Consider the following 18,602-nt stretch of genomic DNA (forward strand, 5'->3'; position numbering starts at 1 on the left):
AATAATTTGGATTCACTTTTTAAAATTAGGTAAAAACCTTGAGGCCACGCCAGTGTTTCAGGGGCACTACGCAACCCGCGTTAACCTCATAAGATTCAATGCTATTTTCATTTTGCTTATAACTTATTAACTAATAAAGATTTCAAAATGTTGCTTGCTTGATATGTAAGACAACGATGCTCTTATCAAAGCCCCTTTCTTCAAAAACATGCATAAATTATGGTTCAAACCTAGACAATACACTTACGCATATTAGTAAAGATTAGTATAAAACCATAATTTATGCACGTTTTTGAAGAAAGGGGCTTTGATAAGAGCATCGTTGTCTTACATATCAAGCAAGCATCATTTCGAAATCTTTATTAGTTAATAAGTTATAAGCAAAATGAAAATAGCATTGAATCTTATGAGGTTAACACAGGTTGCGTAGTGCCCCTGAAACACTGGAGTGGCCTCTTAAAGGGGGTGCTCCGAACTTGCTCCACACCAGCAGAGTGGCACAATTTTGTGATTAAAAATAAAAATAAAAATGTAGTTTCTGGATTTTGAAGAAGCTTTGGCTGCATCCAACCCCTTAATCTTCATAGTTTTACTATAATTTTTTAAGCAAAGTTCATTCATCAGTGACGACCCGGCAGAACGTGGCTGGAGAGGGAGGACACTGCGTTGTTCCCACAGTGTACAACAACGGGCCCACGCTCTTCCCCGTGCCGGAGCCCGGCTACGAGCTGCCGGGCGAGGGGTTTGTGCCCGTGCCGGAGCACTACGGGGACTCGTTCGAGGACGCGGAGTTCCAGCAGACGCAGACGGTGCTGGCCGACGGGGGGGACCACTTCGGGGTGTGCGCCCTAGCCTTCGACCGGCACGAGGAGCTGCTGTGGATGGGCAACCAGGGCGTGAGTGGCTCCGCACTCGCAGGGCTGCCACTCGTCTGGGGATTTTCTGAAGCGTCGGCGAATTACAGGGAATTTAATTTCGTTCAATATGAGTTTCGCGACCGTTCGTCAAACTTCGCTAATGCAGGCTCGCACAGAGTAGAGCTTAACTCGAAGCTGATATCTATTTTTTTTCGTAGTGTTAAGTGTGCATATTAACGCACATACACACTTTTTCGTACCTGTTACAAATTCTAGTTTGCGTTTTGTTGGCGCTCCAACACGGCACTTTGTGTTGTCTGGAGTGTTCCGGTGGCATTTTCAAGGGCGAGTCTGCAAAATTGGTGGTCGGTCATATACTGTAAAATCGCGTATGCGTGCCTCTGTTTGAATTTTCAATTCAGTCATTTGTAATTTAATCATGTGGAAAGTTGCATGATAGGGGCTAATTTTTTTTTTCTTCAAAAAAATTTCAAAATGTTTAAATTATTTAAAAAAATTACTTAGCGATATTCAAGTTTGAGTGAGGGTAAGTCCGGGCAAGACTCCAGACTGATGTGGCGACCCTGCTACCTTGTCTCCCTGTCGCCGAGAGGAGCCGGGCCTGAGCGGAGCGTCTGGGCCCCCAGGGTCACGTGACGTCCTACTACGGGCCGGGGCTGCAGAAGTACACCTCCTTCCAGGTGCACCCCAGCCAGGAGGTGCGGCACCTGCACACCTTCGACGACGGCGTGCTGGCGCTGACACGCACGTCCCTGCGCTGCCAGATGCGGCGCGGCATCCCCGTGTTCACCCACAGGTGGGGCGTGCGGGGCTCGGTCCCGTGTTGGCCGCGTGTCGCACGTGAATGCTTATCCCGTGGCCGGGGTGGATTTGGTTTGAAGCCAGGCCCTAAACAGACAATGTCCAATGGCAGGTGTTCAGGCCAAGGGTCTTAGAACCAAGAGGCCGGGCCATTTAAATTGCCAGGTGTGCAGACCAAGTTTATATGAAACAAGATGACATATTTTTTTTTTCGATACTTGGTATTCTTTTAAAAACAAGTAATGACCCAATTCGAGCAGACAGGAGTCTTTGAACTGGCGGACAATTTATATGAGCCTAATATAGTACAAGACCAAGAGGTTTTTGATTAATTAAATATATTGGCAGGGCAACGCAAAAAATTACATTTTTTGTTTGTTTGATTACTAGGTTCTAATATAATATAAAAAATTTTAAGATTTTTTTTTTCTTAGGGTCCAGTTCAGTTTTATTCAAGTATGAAGGCTTGCAAGCTAAATTATGGATGTAAATGGTCTCAATTTTGAAAACCTCTGTTTGTAATTTATATAATCATTTACCCCTTCTATTCAAACAATGGTTAAAATTTTTATTTATTCTAATCTAGACATGATTTTATAATAATAGTTTTGCATTGGTTCTGTAAAACCTAACAAATTTTTTGTTATGATATGAATTGTAGATTGTTTAAAAGTAGATTAAGATGGTTTTTATTTCAGGTTGATGCATTGAGAAATCAAATAGCTATTTAATGTACTTTAACCTTTGACAAAAGCTAAAAATGACACATACTTCTAAACCAAATAGCCACTAGATGTGTTAGTAATATAAAGGTCCAAAACTAAGTAAGCCAGCTGCACCCATTGTTTGGGTTGATATGGTTTGACCCATTTGAGTTAAAGACGAGAGACATGTTTCGGAAGTATTCCAGTGTTCTCAAGGTTGATCGCTGTGGTAACTGGGGTGAGATTATGGCGTGAAGGCCGTGAATGCGTTAGTGGTGGGGAGTTGAAGGTCGAGGAAGTAGCTGAGTGTAAGAGTATCTATTTTTACATCCAAAATATTGACCGTTATTAAAGATCTACCATTCTAAAATTGTTACAGTTTCTTTCTTGGTACAGTTCCTCATTACAGATTGAGAATCGACAGTTCCAATTGCAGGTAGAATCAGTGGAACCGAAGCACCGAAGAATCGACATGCCCACCCCTAGTTTTCAGAAATTCTGGAAGCAAGCAAACTTCGAAACACTGTATCATGCCTTTTTTTTTTTTTTTTTTTAAATGTCATTTGATGACACATTATTACAGATTTTTCTTTTGCTTTGTTGTCAAGCAAGTCTGAAGTAGGATAAATTCAGTTTTTTTTTTAATAAATAAAAAAAAACCCATACTTATTGCAAAGCAAAAAATTGGAATTTTGTATCTCGGTGTTTCTTCCTGCTTTGGCATTCTTTCTCCAGAGTGAAATGTATACTGTCAAAACTGTTTGATCCAAGCTAAATTAGTTCGGTTTCATCGATTCCTGGAATTATTCGGTTTGAAGTATTTTCTCTGAGTGCTTTAACTCTTGGATGAAGGCCATGTCAGTCTGCCTTCACGAAGGCCGTGACCAGACGCGATGGATCTGGTTTCGAGGACGTCGAGGAGACGCCGAGAGGTGGTCATCGACTCGGCCACTGACAGCCGAGCGTGGTGTGTGTGTGTGTGCGTGCAGCTCTGAGAACATGGTGGACATGCAGTGCCTGCTGCAGATCTCCCCAGACACGCTGCTGCTGGGGGGCCACCAGGACAAGATCATCGTGTACAACCTGGCGCAGGGCCAGGAGACCAGCTGGGTGAGTCCGGCTGCCTCGAGCCGGGGCCCTCCTTCGGTGCTTCTCTCTTCATCAATCCTCTGGCTTGCCGCTCCTTCACTCCGTCCTCCATTACACTCCATGGTTCCTATCTCCCCGTCTCCTCCACTCCATGGTTCCTATCTCCCCATCTCCTCCACTCCTGATTCTTGCAACTTATTTTCTTTCACCCCACTTATTGTATTTCATAGCTGCTGTACCCGTTTTACTTTTTCGGGTTATAATTTTTGTCTTTTCTCTTCATTTCTTTTTCTTTGAATCTTATACTGCTCTCGGGTACTCTTCTCTCATTCTGCACTCTACTCTTTAACCTCTGTATTTTTCTCGTCCTGTGTCTGGGAGACTGTCTGCGTGCCTGAGCGACGTGTTGTTGCGCCAGCTGGACGTGGGGGAGAACGGCTGCGCCATCCTGCGGCAGCACGGCAGGTTCATCTGCGCGGGCGACCCGTCGGGCAGCATCGCCCTGCGCAGCGCCAACGCCCTGGTCGTCGAGCACACGCTGGAGGCCCACACGGGCAGCCTGTCCGACTTCGACGTGCACGGCAACCTGCTGGTCACCTGCGGCTTCTCCAGCAGGTGAGCTCTCTGCTGCCTCTTGCATGCTGGCCCTCTCTCTCCCCTTCCTTCTCCTCTCTCCTCTCTCCGCTCTCCTCTCTCCTCTCTCCTCTCTCCTCTCTCCGCTCTCCTCTCTCCTCTCTCCTCTCTCCTCTCTCCCCTCTCCGCTCTCCCCTCTCCCCTCTCCCCTCTCCCTCTCCCCTCTCCCCTCTCCCCTCCCCTCTCCCCTATCCTCTCCCCTCTCCTCGCTCCTCTCTCCTCTCCCCTCTCTACTCTTTATTCGAGTCTTGCCTGTGTCAACTCTGAAACAATCAATTGAAACTCGTAACTAATTGTTTAAAATCATTAATACGAAAATTAATTTTTAATTTTGGAAATGAAATTTTTATTTGTTATTTATTCTTCTCAAAGTATTATGTAAGGGTACTTGAAATGCACCGAGTTTGGAGCGTGCTATGTGCTCGTTTATATAATGTACAAGTCCTTGTCAGAATTGTAATGGGAGAGGAAAATTATTGATGGCCCGAAAAATGAAAATTAATTAAAAATAATAAAAATAATTCTAGTAAAAGAAAAAAAAAACTAATTAAACACAGAGAGAGGAAAAAAAAAACAATAGTTTAGGTTTGCGATTTAAAGTGATAAAAAGTATTTAAATACTAATTGCGTGCAACAATGTTAATAGGCAATAGGAAATAAACTTCTAGCACCTGCGGCATTGTCAACGCACACTTCATACGTGTACTGCATGTTGTATCTAACCTCCTCCAAAGAAATTCGATTCTAAAGAATTTTTCAAATCGGACCAGTGGTTCCTGAGATTAGCACGTTCAAACAAACAAACAAACAAACTCTTCAGCTTTATAATATTAGTATAGATGAAACTCCGTCCTCTCCCTTGAAGGCACCCGGACAGTCTATATTTTCTTTAACCGTCATGCGCAACTACTTGTCACTGTTGATCTAGCCGAGCTTGTTTGTAGCGTATGTTGCAAACATGCAGAATAGGTCGGGAGTGGCGGTGTGTGGCGGTGTGTGGCCCGGGGGTTGTCTCGAGAGCGGTGTGTGGCCTGGGGGTTGTCTCGGCAGGCAGGGCAGCCTCTCGGTGGACCGGCTGCTGATGGTGTACGACCTGCGCATGATGCGCGCCGTCACGCCCATCCAGGTGGTCATCGACCCCCTGCTGCTGCGCTTCCTGCCGTCCTTCTCGTCGCGGCTGGCCGTGGTGTCCGCGCTGGGGCAGACCCAGCTGGTGGACACGGTCGCGCCGTCCCAGCCCAGCCTCTGCCTCTACCAGGTGACCGCCGACCGCCAACCGCCTCTCACGATCAAGTACCATTTTGTAAATCTACGATGCAACCCATTTCCTGAGCTTAAAAATATTCACCTTAGATGTGAGCTTATAATCAGGGCTAGATTTTAAGGAATATTTTAACCTGCCCAATGGACAGGTGTAATCGAAAATTTGCCTGTCCGCCATCCAATTTGCCTGTCCGCTGTTTTACCCAAATAAAAAAAAAATTCAAAGTCGCTGAAAAAGTGAGAAAAAAGGAATTTTTGCTATATTTTGCACCTATTTTTATCACACACTTAACATCCTTATTTAATCATCATTTTCAGACGAGTCTCTGTCTGAGTCACTGCACGAATTACTTGGCTGATTCTGTCTTGAACATCTTCGATAAGGAGGCTGAAAGGGTCGACGTTTTCTCTGAACATTATGATACCAGAGATTTATTGCTGGTGCTGGATCAAACTCACTTTCAGCCATTATGGTTTATTTATAGATATTGTCAAAGACGTTTTATTTGCGGTCGCGGTCGCATAAATGTTATTAATCACCTGTGCTGCATTAGTGCGTGCGAATAACCTCGGTGTCAAAAGTTGCACCTGTCCACCGGACTGTTGCCTTTTTTATATTGCCTGCCCGGACGAGATTTTGCCTGTCCTGGGCAGGCGGACAGGTGCTAAAATCGAGCCCTGCTTATAATCGAGTCAATTCTTTGGAAGGGTTGTTTGTACAAAATTAATATTTTATTTTTCTGTGTTAGTGATAGAATAGAGAAAATAGTATTAAATGGTAGCTTGATAGTTCAATTTGGTTTAATCATTCAATGTTACATTTTGTATGTTGGTTTTATCATTAAAATCAAATACATACCTCTTTTTCTGTTTTAAAAAAATTGTTCTAAAAGGTGTGCATAATATGCACACAAATAATACATCATTAAATAAAACTTGTAATTATTCATAAAATCTGAATCTACAATACTGATGGAGAATAAAATAGATTTATAGATTTCATAATACATGGGGAATAAATGATATAAACTGAGAGTACACTAATTATGGGAATATCTACATGTAATAGATAATTAGTTTTATTTCCAAGTAGAACTGTAATTGATAGTTATTAATTAGTCTAAAAATAATATGATTTTCCCTGTAGAGTGTACATAAAGTAGATGTGTGATGCCTCAAAAATTGGGGAACTTTAATATGTACCAGTGTTAACCTAGACATATTTACAATGGATTTTAGAACTATAAAACCTGGAAAAGTCAGGGAAGATGGAATTCCAGGCTCGTAGCAGACGTGTTTAGGTGGATTGAGTGATACAAAATTATATTGATAATTTTTTGGATTATTTTAGTTCGTTTTGGATTTTCAATAAACAAAGGGAAGTTGTTAGTGATGAAATAGAACAAACATTCTTAAAAAGGTTCATGGGTGTCGCAAGGATATATTTTTTTGGGGGGGACTTAAATTGATTTATTTTTTGAGGAATATCCGTCCCCTGGAAAAAAAGCGGGGTTCCGGGGGTCCTCCCCCGGGAAAATTTGGGGTTTGAAGGTGCAAAAAGGTGGTTTTTAGGCATTTTTCTTTCCTAAATTTCTAATTATAGTTGGTTGCAATGTATAATTAATTTTTTCTAAAAATTTATTTCCAGAGAACAAATTTGTAAAAACACAGTTAACATACTATCTGTATTCGGTATCGGACCTGATTTTGAATTTACACGAAGATCGATTTAAAAAGGTGCTCACATTACCCACGATTGGACTAAATGCACCATGCGCAACATATGGGTTACATCACAGAAATCATATTTTTAATATAACTACGAAACTGAATGTATTATTGGAGGGGACGAAATTGAAGACTTCTATTATTGGGGGGACGGGGACGTGTCCCCCCCCCCGTCCCCCCCGGTTGCGACGCCCATGAAAAGGTTAACTAAGTTGGTTTAATCGTTCGAAGTAATGGTTTGTGCATTAGTTTGATGGTTGAAATCGCAGGGTTGGGGTGTGCCGAGTGTAGAGGCGTGCTCTCCAGCGACTGCAGTCGAGAGCCGTGTGGTGTTGCCCGGCAGGCCAACACGGCCGGCTCGGTGTGCCTCGCGCTGGATGTGTCGTCCTCGTGCCAGTGCCTGGCCCTCGGCGACGCGGGGGGCAGCGTCCACCTGTACGCCTCCAGCTCCCGCGCCGCCGCCTTCAACGTGTTCTCGCGCCAGACGGAGTTCGCGGACCCCGTGGAGCCCGTGCCGCCCTTCGGCGTCGCGGACGAGCACGCCCCGCTGGCGGCCGTGCCCTTGCCGTACGGCCAGCCGGGCGCCGCGCCGCTCTCCGACTGGCCGGAGCACCTGCTGCGCCGGGTCTACAGGTGCCGAGTCCCTGTGTCCGTCAGACCCCTCTGCGACGAACCCACTCCTCGAAAACTCATCAAAGAACGAAATCATTGCGTTTTGTCCATTAACATTGAACTTCTTTTATAGTGTCACTGCAGTTCAGTGGCGTAGCCAGGATTTGTGTATGGGGGGTGTTAAGAAGCATGGCCCTCCCGTAATAAAGCGGGGGGTCCGGGGGTCCTCCCCCGGGTAAATTTGGATTTTAATGTGTAAAATAGTGCTATTTTAGCAGTTTTCGGTACTTTAATTTAAATATTGTAATGGTGACAATTTTATTATTTTTTAATATGAAATTTGTTTGAGTGATGAATAAGAAATTAATTAAAGATTTGGTGCTAAGGGGGGAAGGGTTTGAACCCCTAACACCCCCCCCCCCCCTCCTCCCTGGCTATGCCCCTGCTGCAGTTGGTATCGGTACCTGTAACTATGATGAATTGTGATAAAACGGAAATAACACCGGAAACCATTTTAAGATACAGAATACATCGAAATGCAAATTTTATCATGTAATTTAACCAAAACTTAATTAAAAATCATAATTTAAATAATCCTTAAATTTTTTGGAATTCAAGAATATCATTTCCAGACAAAAAAATTGTACTGTGGTACATGGATCAGAAAAATGAATTTGATTCGTTTTATTGTGCATCTCTTATTGAATCACTTTTGAATTAAAAATGCTCGCTAATTTATTTTTGCTGTCATGAATGTATCCATTTTAGACCAATTAATTTATTACAAATTATTTTATCGTAAAAAGGCAGCATATAAATTTCAACACTATTTTAGTGGAGTAAGTATTACAAAACAACTTTTATTGAAATAAAAACCTTAACACTGAATTCTTCTGTTTTATAAATTAAATTGGGCTCAAAAAAAAACTATAAAATATTGTCTCTACGTTTAACCTTAAAATTATGTGATAAGAAAATTTTAGCTACTAAAAAGAATTTTGGGGTTTTTATTTGAGTCTTATAATGTTATAACAGTGTTTTTTTTTTTTTTTTTTATGCAATTTTGAACAACATCAATTAATTACTATCGTGCTAGATGTACAAGAAAATATGAACTTATGATGAAAGCTCCCGTGTGTGAACGCAAGTCTGTCACTCCGTAAGTTACATTGTTCCGTGTCTTTACAGTGAAACATCATTAATAAAAACTCTGTTAATACAAAACTCTCATTAATGCAAAGGGTTTTCACAGTCCCTGGAAATTACATAGGAGTTTTTTTTAATACAAAAGTATGGTTATTACATCACATAAAAGTTTTTCCCAAAGGTAAAAAATTGAATAAAGTGAAGGATGGTGGATAACAAATTTCCCAGAGTAATGTAAAGAAACAATGTGAACTATCAACTAAAATAATACCTTGGTTTCTTGGGGGGGGGGGGGGGGGGGGGAAGGGGGTGGGGGGAAGCTTAGAAATATTATACTCTTCCAAAATAATCATATGTCTTTTTTTAGTTATTTTGTAAACCTTTACTTTATTCTTCAGTATTAAATCATTTAAGAAGTAGTACACTACAATTTTTTTTTTTTTAATGTACGGGTGAACCATCCTAAAATTGTATTTTACAGTCCCCTAAAAAAATATACATAAATGCTTTAATAAATTTTATGCAAGTTTCTGGGGAGTGTATTTTATTTTTTAGGCTTGTTTTGCATATATTAAATTTAAAAAATAATATATTATTTTTTTTTACTTCATTTCATTTTTTTTAGAAATTACATGATAATTGTTATTAGATTGAGTAATGCTGTGGTTAATACAAATCTTGTGGTCCATAGGCGTACCCAGGATTTTTTTTCGGGGGGGGGGGGGGCCCCTTCTGATTTTTAAGAAAAACTGCATAAACACCAAAAAATAATTGTTTATAATAAACTTTTTTAAGCTTACAAACTTTTTACAGAAGGATTCTATTTTTTTTTTTGGCAAATTCAGTAACCACATTCTCCGGGTCGATGCGGATGTTGTAGTGGACGCTCATCATGAACCGACCACTGCAATTCAAATTTGCTTACGTTAACTCACCAATTGGGACTGCTTGGTGACGTTCGCTCTCTCATCGCTCGGTTCGACACTTCGGAAAATGAGTTTCAAACGACACGAGTGTTCGTGATATTCTTGCCTTTGTTATTTCGGAGGGGGTTTGAACCCCCAAAACAACACCCCCCCCCCCCCCCCTCCCCCGGGTACGCCTATGTCGTGGTCCCTTCAGGTACTGTGTTGCCGAGGCTCAACTGTATGTATGTACTGTGTGCCGGCACGCTCGCTCGGCACGGCGTTGACAGCCGTGCTCTGGGTGCAGGACCACGCCGCCGATCGACCCCGAGATCCTGCGCACCATGAAGATGCAGGGCACCATCGGCTACGCCCCCAACCCCGCCGGCAGCCGGCGCAACCAAGTGAGGCGACGCCCGAGCCTGGGTGCTGCCGGGAGGCACTCTTGTTCCCCCCTCGCTTCAGTGAAGCTCTTCAACTAGTTGCCCGAGCGCTCAGTGCGCTGGTGGTCCGCCAATGAAAGCCATATTTTTAAAAAAATTTTTTAGATTACCATATTTACTCGCATATAGGTCGCCATCGCAGATAGGTCGCACCCATAATTTGAGGTCTTGAATTTGGTATTTAAGATTCCCCCCATATAGGTCGCACCGGTAATTCATTACACATGCGCATTGCACCACAGTAAAAAAAATTAAAAAAAAAGGGCAGCAAATTGATGGAAATTTACCGTCAATAGCGCGCCGTGCACGGAGAAAGGTCATTGTACTCAATCAGCTGTATTTACGGCGCGGCGTAGCCGCCGGCCGGCTGGCTCTCTTTGTTCACTGAGCTGCGCATGCGCGGTATAACTCACTCAACGCTCCGCCCAGACTCGTGACCTTCCATCAGCAGCCAGCCAATAGATGCGAGCTTAGCGGAAAAAAATATAAGCTCCACCTCCAGTGTACCAGTTTTGTCCAGTTCTAATACCAGTTTATTGGTATGCACACCAGTTTTCTCGCTGCCGTGACATGTTCAAGTTTACGTTCATCTTGATGTCTTGATACCAATAATTAATTAATTACGATCCCCAGAAATAAATTGTTAGTTTAAAAAATATGCGTCAACTGTACAATACTTCTGAAATTATAAAATATGTATAAAACAGTTACCAAGACTCCGCTCATTTTATCTTGTGAAGTTTGTCTCGTACCAGTATTTCGGCTAAGTTGTGACATAAATACAGTATCAGAACTTAACAATCAGCCACGTTTATACATTCGTGAGTTTACGTTTTTCCCTCGTGCATTTTAGATTGTCTCCTGCTATAATTACTCGGACTTTTACACGCCTAGGCTTAAATTATTACATGTTTAGAAATAAAAGCAACTTTTCATGTTATAAAATATGTATATTTTGCGATTTAAAATGTTCATTGCGACTATAAACGTTACGTTTTTCACGATGTTTTTAGGCCTACTAGCTAATCTTATCTACTCTTAAAGTACCCACGGTATTTTCTGGCTGTTTATGGTTGTTACGTGACGTAAATAGCGGGATGGATTTGATTTTTGAGACGTAATTTGCGTGAAAGTGTTGTATTGGACTAAATGGGAACTAAACGGGACCTGAAGAATATAGTGCAAATAACGGGAAAACGTAAATAACGGTAACGTAAATAAGGGGTTTTGCTGTATGTGTACATTGTAAATAAATTTGCCTATACCTATATAAACTTCTTTTTCGCATTTTAAAGCAAAATATTGCAAAAAAAAAATTCCTCAAAAATTTTTTAAATTTTTTCTTCACATATAGGTTGCACTTCATTTCCCCCCCATCAAATCTGGTAAAATTGCCGCGACCTATATGCGAGTAAATACGGTACATTAATTTTTATCATTTGCAATTGCAAATATACCTTTTTAATTTTTTAACAACTGGCCGAACCCAATCAGTCACCACTATACAAGGCTAAACACTTGAAATTTGTGATTTTAGAATGTCTGTAGAAGATGTATTTTTATTTAGTTCTGAATTTCGCAGAACATCCAAGGCTAGTATATGCACCGAGTTGGAAGTGTGTTCTAGTAATGTTGGAACATCAAAAGTCTCATGTGACATCTGAAACCCTATTTTCTTGTCTTTTCATATTTATTTGTAAATCTTGCATTCAAGGTTTTTAAATACTTTTGGCAAAAGAAATCTTTGTAGGAATATAAAGTTTCTAACTCTCTATTTTTACAGTTATTCCTGTTGAATACTTAAAAGTTTGATTGCCATGTTAGGTGTCATTTAGAGTTATATACTAGTTAAAAGAGGTAAAGTATCTATCATTTCCCCAGTTGTTAAAGGAGTTTAGCTGCTCATGTGTGTATTCCCCCCATTAGCCAATCAGGATGAGAATATCACCTTGTTCATGTGAATTGTTGGAAGTAGAAATTGATTTGACTGGAGTCAAAAGTATTTAATTTTATATAAACGATGCAGGGAAGAACTATATATGTTAGTTACTCATTGCTTATAGTTATACATAATGTAAGTTGAACATCTGTAGTTTCAAGTGTTTACAAATGTGTACTATGATGAATCATCTCTGCTATTGGTCGATGCTCGTATCTTCCATTGGGATTGCACAAACTGTATAGAAACCCCTGTAAAGTATACCATGCATGAAAACTACCAGCTGTGAGAATTGTGGAACGGAGTTAGTTCATGGTTTCTTATTCTGAATGACTGCCTGCTTATTGGTTGAGAGTCAATTTCTTGGTGTGGCTTGCCTGTATAAGTGATGGGTGTTTTTTTTTCCTGTGCTTTTTTGAGGGTTGCCGAGTCAAAAATGAGATGGCGTATGTAATGTAGAATGTTGTTGCTGAGATGTATTGTTTTATTAAGTGCAGTTTTTGAAGTTATCAAGTTCCTAATTAGTCCTGGCTTGCTTCTTTGTGTGGTATTCATTAGTTTAAGTATTGATGTTGATCTTTTCAATTAGTGGTAAGCTTTTCAAACCTACTTTTCTTGTTAAATGTTTTGTATACTTTATAGTATAATATTTTATTTATTTTTCTCTCCTTAAGAAAAAGTAGATTTTTTATTTAAAGAAAAATATGTTACGTCCCGTGATTTACAAATTCCAAAGACCAAAACTGATTATACACTTTTACTTATTAATCCTCATTTTGATTTTTTAACATACTTAAGTGTGTAAAAATTTTTTTTTCGAGCTTAGCATATTGTATTTATAGAAAATATAAAAAATAGTGATTTGTAAACCTTATAAGAAAAACTAAAAATAATAATTACTTATAGATAAAAAGCATATAACACACTGTAAAAACTAAACATTTAGCATATTAAGTCTGAAAAATGTAATTTTATGTAAAAATTTAGTGCAGTACAAAAAAATTTTTTTTAGTACATATCAAAATTACTCAATTATAAGATTATCTCTTCTGTGTAGTTTTGAGATAAATTAAAGGGGTTTGTTGTACAATTGATGACATCTTACACTTGTCAAAATATTCAATTTTAAGACTTTTTTTTTTTTGAGTTTAAGAGATTGGAAAATGATATGCGGCTTACAATATTAATTATTGCCAAAATTTTCAGGTGAACTCGTAAACATTTGTATAAACAGAGCAGGTTATTTATCAAGATGGTAATTCAGGATGTGGCACAAGACACAGTGATGTATAGTCAACTGCTATGCAACACTGGTTAGAAAACTACATAAAATAACTATTGCACCATAGTTAACATTAACTTGTTATTAGTTATCAAAATGTTATTTAAAGTGAAGTTAGTATTATTATATTTGTGGTTGAACTTTTTCTTATAGAAAAGCTTGAAGAGCAAAAGAGGGATGGAAATGATGTCTTATATTCGAGTAAATACAGTATTACCAAAAGGAAACAACTTAAAATTTAAAAAGTTTTTTTTTTAAATTTTTTTTATACATTTAAGTAGTTACAATTATTTAAAGCTTTGAGGTTTCTTTTAGATTAAAATTCTTATCAAAGCATTATAAACCATGCATTTCTCATTTTCTTTGAAGAACTTTCTAAACATGTATTTAATCATTTGAACTATGGAGTTAATGCTCTAAGTTTGTAGTAGATGTTAGTTGTTAAAATGCGCACCTTGTAAGTGGAGAAATATTTAATGATATGTAAATTTTTACATTAGTTTTACTGATTTTCTCAGAGTTGGCAGCCTTGTTTCGTAACAATGTTGGTACTTTACCGAAACTGAATGCCAGACTTGCGCTCCTTGTGGCTGCCTTCTGAGACAGTTGACCAGTGCTGATGGCGGTGGGGGTCGCAGTTATGTGCCAGTAAACCTATTCTCTTAGTACTGAAAGTACTGAAACCATTCAAATGATTTTTAATTTAGCTAACTTGAACTCTCTTTTAAAGCATCCTATGGTGATTTGGAAGCTCTTGATGCTGGAATCATTTAAATAACAGATAATGTCTTTCTGAAAACATAATTCATCTTAGTTCAGAAATGTACATAAGAATCTACTGTTAATATAGCAATATAAATTATGCTATTTGAGAGATGATAAATTTTAACAAACTTTAATAAACCTAGGGATTGTTGTTTTACTTAATGCAGTTTTGCATTAAAGAAACAATACAGATAGCAGGAACTATGTAAATATCATCCTGCAAAAAACACGTGTATAGTAAATCCGTGCTAAGAAGTTTCTTAAAGTACTTAGAAATTTAGACTTACTAACAGATAAATCTCATTAAAAAGGTGAAATTGTTATGTATTAATAGGTCAAGTGCTTTATTTTGTAATCTTATTATGCAGGAAATAATCTTGAGTGGGATTTTACTGTATCTCTTTTTTACCGCATTAACTTCAGTGGTTTTGCTTATTCGTGGTCCCCAGAGCTTCAGTTTAGTACAGATCGACTAAGTTATTTGTTTTAGCCAGCGATCATCGCTGTTAATCACCGTGGCAGAATATGGCTGGCGTTTCTGAATAACTGGTCAGCGGTATCCGTATGTGTCGGAAGGCAGCCGAGAAATATTCATTTCCAGCAGGCACGAGCCACCGCGAGCGAGTCATTGTCCTATACTTGTGACGTGTCCACGTCGCTCTCGGGGCACACGGTCTCGTCAGCCGTCTCGGAGAGCGTCGTTAGAGATAAATGTGTATTTGAAGTTGAAGCCAGGTGGAGGGGCCTCGACCTGACTCCACCAAGCGCGTATCAAAAATACAGAGAACATGATCGGGTTCCTAAAACTAGGAATGAAGGCAAGTTCTAAGTAGCGTTGAACACACGAGTACCAAAGCGCGTACCACTGTTGTGGATTAGAACAGGACCAGGCTGAACCAAAATTTTCTGCTTCCTGCATGCATATTTTGATGTCAGTTTTCCTGTGTTTTTAAAAAAAAAAACTCTTTCAGTGCATCAAATTTTATATTTAGCTCCTTTTACTGTACTTTCCCTTTATGTCGAAAGAAGGTGAAAGTGTTCAGAAATCTAATTTTCCTCCTTGCTTTTAAAATTTTGTTATAGCTACACGTATCAATGTAATGAGTTCTCTTCGGTGTCTTCTCATTTATCGGAAAAGCATGTGTGTGTTGACTAAAGAAGGCTTATTGAATACTCATGTAACTATTTGTATGCTTGGACAAAGAGGCATCGCTCCTCTGTAGCTGTGTCATGCAAGCGTTCTCGAGGTGGCTCATGCCTGCTGGTACCTATGGAGAGCTATCCTATAAGACTGAACCTACTTTGTGTCACACTCTGTACCCTTAAGGCGTAGATCCTCTGTGGTGTGAATCTGCTGTGAACAAGACTCCTGTAAGACTGTTTCTTTTTATTTTGTGAAGCTACAAATAAACGCTATGTGAATATTCATAAACCTTCTTGTCACATTTATTCTCAGTTCCTTTTGAAACTTTCTTCTTGGTTTATAAGTTGGCTGTAAGTGGACTCAAATGAAGTACTGAGGCCTAAATGCAACTCTTTTCAATTGTTTCTAGCTACCTTGTAATGTTTAGTCGTGGGTTCATTGGTGCAGTCACGTAAATGGACTAATTAAACGTGACCGGGTAAGCTTTATTGTGTGCGCATGTTGGGAAAAAGTATAGTTGGATATCGCACAAATTCCAGGCACTAATTTTACGCATAGTCAGGGGCGCAACAACTAAATTTCCAAAGGGGGGGGGGGGGGGCAATATATCTTTTTATAAAGAATCATCGATCCCCCCTATTGAAGCGGGGGGTCCGTATTTCAAGGTAGAAAATGGTGCTATTTAAGCAGTTTTATTATCTAAAAATTGATTACTCAGCACTTTATTTTTCCCCGTTTGCCCCCACTTCAAGGTTTCAGATGGGGGGGGGGAGCAAAATACCCTTGCCCCCTCCCTGTTGTTGCGCCCCTGCGCATAGTAATGATCTCCATAAACATTTACTTGTGCAAAAGCAGTGGAGTTAATGGATTTAATTAAGTGTTGCAAGAAACTATAGAAATATTTTTTATAGTACACCTAGTAGAATCTGTATATATTTTAATTTCTTCTGGTTCTGTGGTCTCGTTACTTACATCTCTTCTTGGTTCTTTTAAGTACTTGCTCTTAAATTATACCTTTCCCACTGCTTGGATTTTTTTTAGTCAATTTCGTAAGTGTAGCACTAACCTTTCACTCTATTTAAACTCATTCTGCAAGTCAGATAAGAAGTAATGGCTAGCTTTAATTTCTCATGGTTACTCACAGGTAGTTTTAAGGTTGTTTAAGTGTTCAAACAAAATTAATTAATATATGTATATAAAAAGATTTTTAGTAATTATTGCTTTAATCTCTTCTGTGGGGCATGCAACTTCTCAGTCAAAACAAACGTAATACGTTTGAAACACTTTGAAAATCAAATGAGCTTATTTTCCTTTGAATTAAATAAAATATGTATTTAAAATAAATAGGTATTTACTTAGTTGTACGTCTTGGTCCTGTCGGTACCACAATTTGTAAACGCCAACCAGGGCCACGGAAGGAAGTAGTCTCGCACACTTGAACATCGTGAAGGCAGTGAACTGAGGTGCACGTCACGAGTGGGAATGCTGGCCTGAGCGCGGTGTCTCGGAGACCACGGCCCACAAGGAAGCGGTAGGGGCGAGGGGAGGGTGCGAGGTGATCCCGGCCACCGAGCCGTGTGTCCTGACACCCGGTGACGCTGGTGATGAGAGAGCGCCGGACCTGAAGAAGTTACCCTGTTTGTCGCTGGGATAACATTTTTAGCACTGCGATTGGTTGAGTTCCATGTTTTGTCTTCCATTATAGATTCTTGGTGATTAATATCTTGGAACATATCTGAGATTGCATCAAAGTATCAAGTGTTAACACTAGCAAACTATGCAGTGGTTAATGCCCTCGACTGAAACTTTCCACCATAGTCTTAAATTTTTCAAAAAAATTATTTTTTAGTAAATTATTTTTTATTCCTTCACATTGCTGTGCAACATGGTGAAAATGAGTGATGTTGCTTTTCACTGATTTATATATAAAACATATTAAATATATATAAAATATATTATATATATAAAATATATTATATATAAAGTATATTATATATATAAAATATATTATATATATATATATAAAATATATATAAAAAATGGATGACGATAAACTCTTGACACCTTTTGGCCGATCACCATGGAAGTTGGCACCTCCAAGTGTTTTTTCACGGAGAAGGTTTTTATGCTATCCATTTGGCTATAACTCATCACTGCATTCCACTGCTGTGCATTATCTTCTATACGAACCAACCAATCGCCATGAAAATTGGTAATTTGTGATTTTTACTGTCCCCAATTCTCAGTAGGTAACAAAAATAGTGATTGTGACTGTGGTAAGTAATTGGAGAGTGAGTTAAAAATTGAATACTATTTTAAAGGCTTTATAGATTCTAGATTACATACAAACCATCCATTTTTGATATATAGAGGTAAGTAAAGGCAGGACAATGTTTTCTCGGTTCTGCTAGTATATTATAAAATACATTCCAAAATATTCTGCAGTTGCATGCAATGTGAACTAGTGCATTTAAGATAAAGTAAAGTTGCAGCACGTATAGCATACGGGTGACAACCTACAGACTAAAGCACATACGAGAATCGTTATGAAAGTGTTAAACAGGGTGACCTAAAATAATTTTCAGAGCCTTACCATCAGTAGAACATAAAGTGTATGCCAGTGATAGTCTAAGCTTGTGTCTTACCAGTGTTCTTATACAAGCTTTGCTAGGACCAGTATAGCTCACTGCTTAGTGTTCTGGCGATAGGCTTGTGCGAAGCTTTGACTAAATAAATCAATCGAAGCTATTTTCAATATTTAGTTCGACTTGGCCAGGAAATTTACTATTGGTTTTATTTTAACCTTTGTTAGTGATGCAAAGCTTTGCATTTGTTGCAGAGCTTTGAAAAATTGGAAGCCTAAGATTTGCTCGTGAAAATAATAATTTTTTTTTTGGTTGTAAATGTTTTGCTTGGACAAAGTTGGTTACTTGTAAAATTCAAATGGTGGCACTCGATTTGCTCATATGATTGATCAATATTAATACTATGTATGGTTATTGTACAATTTTTATTGAATTTTTTTATATATAGGACCCAATTGGTTAATCACTTAATCAGTTCAAACATTACAAACGTGAAAGTTTTTTTTTTTACTTTAATCCTGTACGTATTTTATGCAATAGGTTTGATACAGCGTCGCTGAGAACTATATTTGCAATTCGATTAGACTTTAGAATTTAAAAACATTCTATTTGATATTTGCTTCACATCAAAAAAGCAGTCTTTTCACAGGCCTGCTGGCGATGAAACAAAACATAAAAGGTGTTG

General features: G+C 39.1%; 1 protein-coding gene across 5 annotated transcripts in view; it reads left to right on the forward strand.

The window, feature by feature from the left end:
• The window catches only part of LOC134538960 (PAN2-PAN3 deadenylation complex catalytic subunit PAN2), a 51,704-nt gene that overhangs the window by 1,182 nt on the left and 31,920 nt on the right, over positions 1-18,602 (forward strand). For all 5 annotated transcript variants that reach the window (XR_010076237.1, XR_010076235.1, XR_010076236.1 and 2 more), the window contains exons 2-8: positions 679-896; positions 1,505-1,674; positions 3,373-3,493; positions 3,891-4,087; positions 5,156-5,363; positions 7,440-7,729; positions 10,067-10,163. Coding sequence is in view for 2 of the 5 variants with exons in the window: in XM_063380593.1 (XP_063236663.1) it covers positions 679-896; positions 1,505-1,674; positions 3,373-3,493; positions 3,891-4,087; positions 5,156-5,363; positions 7,440-7,729; positions 10,067-10,163 (1,301 nt within the window). In the remaining 3 variants the exon portion in view is untranslated. The remainder of the gene's footprint in view (positions 1-678; positions 897-1,504; positions 1,675-3,372; positions 3,494-3,890; positions 4,088-5,155; positions 5,364-7,439; positions 7,730-10,066; positions 10,164-18,602) is intronic.

This window comes from Bacillus rossius, chromosome 14, assembly GCF_032445375.1.
Source record: "Bacillus rossius redtenbacheri isolate Brsri chromosome 14, Brsri_v3, whole genome shotgun sequence".
NCBI classification, from domain to species: domain Eukaryota; kingdom Metazoa; phylum Arthropoda; class Insecta; order Phasmatodea; family Bacillidae; genus Bacillus; species Bacillus rossius.